General features: G+C 59.7%; 1 protein-coding gene across 2 annotated transcripts in view; it reads right to left on the reverse strand.

Annotated features, from left to right (window-relative positions):
- Window positions 1-9797, reverse strand: part of Uhrf1 (ubiquitin like with PHD and ring finger domains 1) — a 32927-nt gene that overhangs the window by 20444 nt on the left and 2686 nt on the right. For both annotated transcript variants that reach the window (XM_077796616.1, XM_077796615.1), the window contains exons 2-4: window positions 7895-8280; window positions 7027-7121; window positions 5665-5827 (exon numbers count right to left, since the gene is read on the reverse strand). In XM_077796616.1, the coding sequence (XP_077652742.1) occupies window positions 5665-5827; window positions 7027-7121; window positions 7895-8280 (644 nt within the window). The remainder of the gene's footprint in view (window positions 1-5664; window positions 5828-7026; window positions 7122-7894; window positions 8281-9797) is intronic.

Genomic DNA, 9797 nt, shown 5'->3' on the forward strand with positions numbered 1-9797 from the left:
CATGGCCCACACCTGCAATCCCAGGAGGCTGAGGCCAGAGGATGGCAAGTTTAAGTCAGCCTTAGCAATGTAGCAAGACCCTGTCTCAGAACACAAAATGGGCTGGAGCAGTGGCTCAGTGGTAGAGCAACCCTGGGTCCAACCCTAGGACCAAAGAGACCCCTCTCAGATGCCCCTGTAAAACCTGTCTTCTCAGTTGGTCACATTTCGCCAACTCATTAGGTCATTTAGGCTCCCCAATTGTCATTTCCAAACACATGAGGGGCTTGGTGGCCTCTAGCTATGGTTCTGTTGGGCTCTGCAGGCGGGCTGGGCACTGCTGTCCCTCGGGGCTGGGCAGGGTCAGCACCTCGTTGCACCTGGCCTTCCTGTGGTCTGCACTCTGGAAGCCCGAGGGGACTCTGCTTTCTCTGCTGTTAGCTTCAGGTTCTGACAGGGCCACAGGAGGAAGTCCTGTGTCATCCAGAACTTCTACGTCCCCCAAGTCCTGGCTGCCTGACCTATGATCCCCTGGGAAATACGTTCAAACCCCCTTAGTTGCATCTGTGATGGTTCCGCTGTTTGCACGGCCCCCGAGATAACCAGAGCGGGAGGGAAACTCTACCTCACCACTAAGCACTGTGGCGGGGGATGGGCACAGGGCCACCCTGGCACAGGCTTTATTCTCAGTTTGTGACCAGTGAGGCGAGTTTCCATAAAGGTAAACTTCCTAATCCCTCATCATCAAGTGCAGCGAAGTTAAATGTGGGTGCCCTCACCATGCTTGTCATCCTGTGGCTCAGGAGGCTGAGGCAGGAGGACTGCAAGGTCAAGGCCACCCTCTGCAACTTACTGAGACCCTGTCTCAAAATAAAAACTGTTTTAAAAGGGGGCTGGGGATGCAGCTCAGTGGTGGAGTGACCCTGGGCTTAACCCCTAGGACCAAAAACTTTAAAAAATAAAAATAAAAAGCAGCTGTGCCCCGACTTCTGTCCTAAGGCCCTTAGCCTGTCACTCTGCTCAATCAGGTAGCGACATCTGCCCAGGGCAGCCATGGCAACCCTGCATTTAGGGACAAAAAAAAAAAAAAGAAATGGAACAATCAAGAAGTCCAGGAGCGTCACATAGAGTAAGAAACGCATGGTACACCCATGAGGCCACCAGGGCAGGGGGCTGGTGCACATGCAGACCAGCGGACAGGGGAACTGGTGACCCAGGCGCCCGCCAGGCGGCCTCCCTGCAGACGCCCCACAGCTCCAGGAGGGACCAGGCACAGCCGGGGACCATGGTCCCAGACAGCGTCTGCTCCCTGGGCCCTGTGACGGCAAAGGACACTTGTGTGCTCCAGGACTGAGCAGCTGCGTGCCATCGCAGGCCCCACTACGCTACCTCAGGGACCTGTCGTCAGAGGACTCGTCACCAGCACATGACTGTCCACGGCTGCCAGCTCCTTAGGAGAAGGGAGTCACCTCTATGGAGAAGTCACGTGGAGGAGCCAAACACGTCCACCCAAGCCAACGCCCATGCGCATGCACCACCTGGTGACCCTAAGGCGCGGTCCCCAGGTTCGTCCGTGTCAGCAGAGGTGACTTTAAAGTTGTAACTAAAGAGAAGAAGCAGGGTCGAAGGCCTGTGCGCTGCCGCCCACTCCCACCTGCGACTGCAGATGCTGCCCCACAGGCCAGGAATAGACTAAGTGGCCATCCTCCAGGGGCCCGGACACGGGGATTCGGGGAGGAGTAGAGGGGACAGAAATCATGAGTTTTGGGCCAAGGGGGACCTTGCATCTGAGAAAGAAGCATCTGAAAGGGCCAAGTGGCTGGACCTTAGGGGTAAGAACCAGCAGGGACTGCTCTGGCCCCCAGTGTCCCACCAGCCTGGCCAGGAGGGGCTGCAGGTCCTGTAGCAGCCCGAGCCGTGGACAGACGGCTGGGCGAGAGGCAGGAGACGCCAACAGGAAGGTCCTGCAGGGCAGAGGGGACAGCACACACCTCAGGGACAGGCACATGCTGGACACAAGGATGGCCCCTGATGACAAGGAACTCAGCCCCTCATGAGGCAGGCATGCAGAGGCCATGCCCTGGAGGTCACCCTGGGGACAAGGCCCAGAGGACTAGCACAGAGGTGTCCAGATGCCAGTGACTGCCACGCATGTGATGGCCTCCTGAGGACCAAGGAGTGTCCAGCTCGTCAGGAGGCATGAGGGACAGTGCGAGGACACGCCGGTGTGCGTCCAGCCATGGCATTCCTCGGCTTTCAGGGTCTCGGCACCGACAGAACCCGCAGACACCAAAGCTCTCGGGGCTCCCCGGTCAGCCGGGAGCCTCAGGGGACCCAGGCCAGGTGCCCAAGAGCCCCGACCTGGCAAGCTCCTCCCGCACAGCACGCCTGGGACCCCGTCCGGCCCGGCTCCTCCCAGGGGCCACAGCGCAGAGGCCTGGGGGCAGTGCCGGGAGGCCCGCGGGGCCCATCTGGACACACTGTGAATGAAGTTGGTCCTTGGGTTTTGGGGACAGGGTCTCACCGTGCTGCCCAGACTGGCCTTGAACTGCTAGGCTCCCGCAGCCCTCTCGCCTCCACCTCAGGCCGCGGGCGCGGGGCAGTGGGCTGCTCGGGGCTGGACGCACCCGTGCCCTCTCATGGCGGATGGTCCAGGGCAGCTTCTGCATGCAGTGCAGGGCCAGCAGAGGCTGCCCACAGGTCACCCCACTTACACTCCCACACTCCACAGGCCCCGCTGGCCTGGCTGAGGGGACAAGCCCCCAGAGAGGCTCAGCCTCAGGGACGGGGCTCTGTCTCAGAGGGGCTGTCACATTTGCCACCTGACCCTCCCTGGAGAGGAGACAGGAGCCAGGCCGGCTGCAGCAGCACTGTGACAGTCCCTCAGGTCCATCTTCCCAGGGCCGGAGCCAGGGCCCGGCACATGCTAGCGCTCTACCCGGCCAGGAGGGCTGGCTTCTCTCACTAGGGTTCCGCTGGGTCACTGCCACGGACCTCTGTCCCCACCTCCTGTCCCCTGCACACCTCCCCACACCATCTTGAGTGACCTGTCACATTGACTCCATGTGGCCTTGAAGGCTGCCTGGAGACAGCAATGGCCCTTTCCCTAAAGCAGATCATGTACTAAATCAGCAGTTTTCAGCTGGGCCATTCTGCCCCCAGGAGCCCTGGGATGACACCGGAGAGGAGTGTGGCTGTCACAATTGGGGGCGTTCCCAGCCCTGGAGCAGTGGAGGCGGCGGACAGGCTCAGCACCTGCAGTGCCCAAGCCGCCCCCCAGAGAGCGACATTGTGCCCAAGCCGCCCGGAAATGATCCGATGTCCTTGTCTAAAGGCTCTCAGGGCTACTCCCGTGAGCCAGGCTCAGTCGGCCGGCCACCACATGGAATGTCCATAGGCCACGGCAGCCATGTTGTAAAAGGGGACATGGAAAGTGAGGAGTGGCCGGGGCCTGAGAAGATGAGGTGAAATGCAGGCACGACCTGAGCAGGCCTGGGCGCCACTGATGACCGCTACTGTTATTTTTATGGACATTTAAAAAAAAAAACCCACATGGCCAGATGCCTCTCCCAGGCCCAAGCTGGCCTCCCCAAAGTCCCCGTGAGACAGCGGGCAGCGGGTCCTAGGTTTTTGCCAATGAAGCGACCTTACGGCTGCCCTCCAGCCCAGAGGGGACCACCAGGCCATCCCCGCTGCCGGCGCCCTGAAGCTGGTGGGCTCTGCTCCAGTCCCTCACCCTCACAGCGGGCCTCCTGCTGCCATGCCATGCCTCTTTAAGAAAAAAAAAAAAAAAGGAGAAAGTGGAAAAGGGCGGGGCGTAGCCTGGCAGCGTGGAGCTGGCATGTGCCAGGCCCTGGCCTCAGCCCCAAAGGAAGGGTGTGAGGCCGAGAAAAGCCACCTGCAACTGCGAGAAGGGCCGGCCTCGCTCACTTCTTCCACGGGTTACGGCCACGGACCTCTGTCCCACCTCGTGTCCCGGGCACCCGCCCTGCGCCTGGCCACTTCCTAGCTGCGTGACCTGGGAAACTGCGTCACTGCTGAGGCTTGACCTCCCTGCCGCAAAAACAAAGCCACCACCGCAGGGGACGAGCCCTGGCAGGGACAGGAGTGGCTGCTGGGGCTGCACAGGGACCTTCCCCAACCAGCAGAGCGGCCTTGAGAAGCAGCCCAGGCCACAAGCTCGAGGTTCCGGGAGGGTCCAGCCCCCGCCAGGCTGGGGTGGCCACGGCCAGGCTGCTGGGCCAGGCGTCCTGGGAGCAGCCAGGGGTGTGTGACCACACAGCGCCACGGGGCGCGGATCAGGTTTCACATTACAAATGGAGGGAGATGGCTCAACCGTCTGGCTGCACCGGATCCCGCTGCAGACAAATGCGGCTCAACAGGGAAAGGAGAGGACAACAGCACAGACACTGGACTCTAGTGGCTGCCGATGTGAAGTTGGGGTCTCCAGAGAGTCTTGTGAAATCAGAGACATCGTGCTCAAACCACACAGTCCTGCCACCAAACGCAGCCACCGGGAAGAGAAGGGGCAGAGGGAGAGCCAGGGGCTCGCCTGGGAAGGGACCTCCACGCACATGGCCTCCCGCGCACATGGCAGCCGTCAACCGGAGTCCTCCTCAGGGTCTGCTCTCCTCCCTGGGTGGGACTGTTAACATGACTCCTAGAACACTCACGTCTCCACCCAGCCTCCAGCAGGAAGGAGGCCAACCTGGGCCTCCTAGGGCGCCAAAAGCCCAGGAACATCACCACATCCCATAAGCACGCCTCCCAGCCCCAGGGCGCCTGGCCTGCCACAGCGAGTTTCCAATCTAGACAGCAGATGGCAGCAGCCTCCAGCCAAACTCCCACACGCAGGGCCCACAGCGCCCACTGACTCCCACCCACTTCAGTGGCCTCGCAGCCTCTTCCCCTCAGTCCAGCAACTGCAGGCAGCCCAGCAGATGGACCTGTACCTCCTAGCATACCTTTGCATCCCACCTGCCACCTCACTCATGGCCTGCCCGTTGTGCCCCAAGACACCAATCAAAGCAGAAACCCCCAGGTGCCAACAGAAAGCCTTCCCAGATGAGGGCCGCTGCTTGCAGGAGGATGGCCACTTTAAATGCTCCAAGGGACTGGGAAGAGAGCCCTCGGAAATGAGGCAAGGAGACCCCCGCAGAGACCACCCGGTCAGCCCGAGGGGTGGAAATTCCTGATTAGAAAGCACCATCTCTGGGCTTTGAATAAGCTCATCCAGATTTCTAGGAAACACTCTCGGGGTCTGCCAATTAATGGCCCGGGCGCAAGCTGTGGGCCATCAGGATGTTTTAGAAGAAAAACCTGGTCCCTTTTGTCCTAACTGCCTCCTGCATCTAGGCCCTTCTTCAAGATTCCAAAGCTGTGGGTCACCTCCAACTTCTTGCTCTAGAAAATATCTTGAGGGGAGCCTTACAAAAAAAAGAGAAGAGTTTGAAAGCCCAGATGCTATAAATTCAAGTGCCAGCTGCCTGCCTAGTGTGTCAACGTGCGAGTCCGGCCTTTGTTCCTTCCCCTCACAGGCATCTGAGGTTTCTGTAAGACTTCTTCCGGGGGACGTGAAGCGGGACCAGAGGGGGGGGTGCTGTATCTGCTGGTGGCGGCAGAGGCTGGGTGCCTAGACCAGCAAGAACAAAGGTGGGCCAGCAGGCAGCCTGCCCACTGGCTTACCTGCTTGCCCCTATAAAACAGCCTCTGCAGGCCTGGCTCCACGTGAAACACCTCTTGAATCTTCCGCCTCAGCTCCTCCACCTTGGTCAGCCTGGACAGTGAGTTCACAGTGTGGGTCTCCTTCCCGTCCATGGTGCGCACCTGGACCCACATGGTGTCAGCGCTGATGGAGGAAAAGAAAGCAGGACGGGGGTCAGTTGTGCCACCAGGCCATCTCAGGCTATACTGGGATCATGGTTACTTCTGTCCAGTTGGTGGACAGTATGAAACTCCCAGAATGTCCTCCAGACCCTCCCGGTCCCGGTGGACTGCCAAGTCTCAACCAGGGCCAGGCAAAGTAAATTAAGGACTTAATGTCTTAATGACCAGCAAGTGTTAAGGATTGAGCAGGGAGGGAAACGAGATCTCAGGCCACCCAGCGCAGCCCACCATCCGTTCACAGCAAAACCAGGTCCGGGGCTGGGGGGGGCCCGGGCCGAGCGCGCGCAGCCACCCCGAGCTGCGGCGCCGGCTCGTTCATTCATTCCCGGGATTCGTGTCTACACAAGAGGGACTTCCCAAAGTCCGGAGTGGGTCGCAAGTTGTGAAGTCCCGGGACAACTCCACTCAGTGGGACCGAGGAGGCAGGACCCCACCCGCGACCCCCGAGTCCCGGGACCCCTTGGTGCCCCCCGCGCGCGTGCGCGGCCAGCCCCGCCGTGGCCATGGCAACCGGCCGCCCCGTCCCGGTCGCCCCCGCGCGCGCGGGGCGACTCACCTTGGCCCCGCGGCGGCCTGCGCCCCCCGGACTCCCGAAGCGCTGCCCCAGCGACCCTCTGGCACTCTGCCCGCGCCGCGCGGGTCGCGCCAGCAAACCCACGCCCACCCCCACCGCCCGGACGGACCGAGGGGCCCCTCTCGCCAAGTCCCTCCCCCCTTCACTTGAGCTGCCTCTTATTGGCTCCGCCGCACCCGGTCGCCCCGCCCCGCTCGCTCCCCATTGGTCCTGACGCACCCGGGGAACTCAGGGCGCGCGAAATCAGGCTCGGGCGCGACAATTGAATCGCGGGGCGCCCCGCGCGCAGGCGCGGAGACTGACATCCTCCCGGGCGGCTCACCGGGCCCTCCCCCACCCTGCCCGCGCGACCCCCGCCCAGCTCCGCGACTTGCTGCTCGCCCCCGCCCAAACCAGTGTACCGGGTGAGGCGTGGGTAAAGCGTTTGGATCGCGGGACCGCGTGCAGGGCAGCCCCCGTGCGGGCATGAGTGCGCCCATGCTGGCCGCGCGTCCCGGTCCACGCAGGAAAGTTCTGCAAAGTCCCCGAGCCCGGAGCACCCAGTGCGCCTGGCCCGGGCTGGCACCCGGATCCGCCCTGCAGCTCACCTCTCTGGCTGCGGTGATCCACTCTCCCGCCTGCGCGCTTGACCCGGCTGGGGATGGCGATGGAGCTGCGTGCGTGGCTGGGATCCCGCGCGGACCTATGTGGTACCCGGAGTGCCCACTCGGCCAATGCTGCCCGCCGCGCTGCCAGCTGCTCTGATTTTTTTCCCGCGAAAACTGGCGTTTGGGAGTTGCCGGAGGCTGTGCTGGGGGGCGGGTGCCTGCCTCCTGATTGGCCGCCACAGTGGCGGGAAGCAAGAAAGGGGGTGGGGGGCGCCCCCCTTTGCCTTGATCCGCCCTCCTTAACTCCGCCCAGCTGGCCACGGCCCCGCCCTGCCCTTCGCTCTCTTAAGGGCGCTCCCAGTGCGCTAGGGGGGCCCTGTGGCGGGACCCAGGCCTCCCCGCCCTGTGTGTCCTGTCTGCAGGAGCCCTAGGGGGACTCCCTCTCAGGATATCCCTCTCAGGGATAGAGACCCGCTGATCTACTAAGCCCGTTGCCTTGCCATAGCCCCCTTCCCCTGGACACACGTTGCAGTAGAGCTAAGAAGGCCGGAATCAATATCTACACTGCAGAAGAATGTTTGGATCCCCAGGAGACAGCCTGTACCCCATGGCTGCGCCCCATGACAGCCCCACTGCCTGGCGTCAGGACCTGCCGCAGCTCCCCACCCTAACCACCCACAGGGCTTGTTCACTGGTTCTTCCCGCTGGGTTTTCCCGCCTTCTCTTGGCTGTCCAGGTGGGCAGGGCTGCCCTGCCCCCTCCGCCTGGCCTGCTCCATTCTGGCCACTGATAGCAGACACAGGAGTGACCTGTGCTGGGCACCCACCCAGGAACTGGACAGGGTGCTCCCTGCTGGGCAAGGACTTACTCCCAGGTTGGTGGTCTCAGGTCTGGGGGGCAGAACATTCCTGTCAGGGAACAGGCAAGACCTGCATAAAGTAGTGAATCTGGGTTTGCACCAAGGGCCGTGAAGCGAGGAGAGTCCACGGAGGATGGGAGCCACCAGCAGCCACGAGGGGGCCAGGGAGAAGGACCTGGGTTCAGGGTAAAGGCTGTGGTCTCTGAGCAGATGAGATCCAAGGGCAGATGGAACCACCACAGTGGTTTGGGGAGCAGGAAGGAGGCCCTCTAGGAGCAGCCAACAGGCTGAGGCAGGGAGGGGGTCCCGGATGAGGTCAGAGGGGTGGCAGGGAAGACCCCCAAGGCCCCTGGAGGCATTCAGTCTTTCTTTTACAGCAAAGGAGCACAGGAGATCTGCGAGCAGAAAGAAGTTGAGTTTCATCTTTCATTTGTATAAGATTTTTGTAGCAGTGCAGAACTTCCATTCTGCCAGAGCTACTTCCACTGTTAGACAGAGCCCTGGCCCCGAAGAGGTCCACATCCTCCCCCTGAGAATCTGTGAATGTGGTACCTCCGGCGGCAAAAGGGTCCTAGCCACATAAGGATTTTGAGATGGGGAGGTTACCTGGGATGATCCAGCTGAATGCCATACCATTGTAAGGGTCCTAATGTATGGAAGAGGGAGGCCGCAAAGCCCAAGTCAGAGAAGATAGAATACTAGAAGCAGGTGAGAATCAGGAGGACTAGAGGCCAGGCATGGGGTGTTTCAGAAGCTGCAAAGGGCAAGAGTTCTTTGCTAGAACACAGCCCCAGCAATACCTGGATTCTAGACTAAGACTCATTTTGGACCTCTGACCTCCAGAACTGTTAGAAAATAAACTATGTGGTTTCAAGCCACTGCATTATTGACCTTTTGTTACAGCAGCCATAGGAAACTCATACAATCTAATATGTATAGTCCAGAGGTTGCTGTTCACTGTCTCCAACTTCGAGACTCTCTCACTGCCACTGAACCCAATTTTGTTTTTTTGTTTTTTTTGTTTTTTTTTAAAGAGAGAGTGAGAGAGGGGAGAGAGAGAGAGAGAGAGAGAGAGAGAATTTTTAATATTTATTTTTTAGTTCTCGGCGGACACAACATCTTTGTTGGTATGTGGTGCTGAGGATCGAACCCGGGCCCCAGGCACGCCGGGCGAGCGCGCTACCGCTGAGCCACATCTCCAGCCCTGAACCCAATTTTGGATCCTTGGCCATCAACCATATGTTGATCACACCACAGATGTGAGCAGTGATCAAGCACACCTGCCCAGGTTTGTGAGGCACAAGGGATCTTCCAAAAGATCCTGGTCTATCCCGTGAGACCTGGCCTCCAAGTGTACCTGCCCTTGCAGAAACACCTGGAAGGGGCAGTATTCCTGATGGACACTCGGTGCAGGGGATAGGCCAGGCACCTTGGTCATCTGAAGTTAACCCAGAAAGAGGCATCCAGCTTTCTCTGCATGGTCATACAGGACTCGAATTCCATAATCATTTTGAGAATGTAAAAATCCATCATATTACCTCAAGTGCATAACTGCTGAGTTTAATAACTCAGAAACACCAAACAACTACTCCAGGCATCTCAAAAAGAAGTTCACAAACCAGGCGGGGTGCGGTGGCACACACCTGTCATCCTAGTGGCTCAGGAGGCTGAGACATGAGCATCACAAGTTCAAAGCCAGCCTCGGCAAAAGCGTGGCACTGAGCAACTCAGCGAGTCCCTGTCCCTAATAAAATTCAAAATAAGGCTGGGGATGTGGCTCAGTGGTCTAGTGCCCCCTGAGTCCAATCCCTGGTACCAAAAAAAAAAAAAAAAAAAAAAGAAAAAAATCACAAACTAATAGGCAGGTGTCAGTGTCCCCAAAAGCTGTCACATAAAATAAAGCAAACTAGGG

Source organism: Urocitellus parryii, chromosome 3 (assembly GCF_045843805.1).
Source record: "Urocitellus parryii isolate mUroPar1 chromosome 3, mUroPar1.hap1, whole genome shotgun sequence".
NCBI lineage: Eukaryota > Metazoa > Chordata > Mammalia > Rodentia > Sciuridae > Urocitellus > Urocitellus parryii.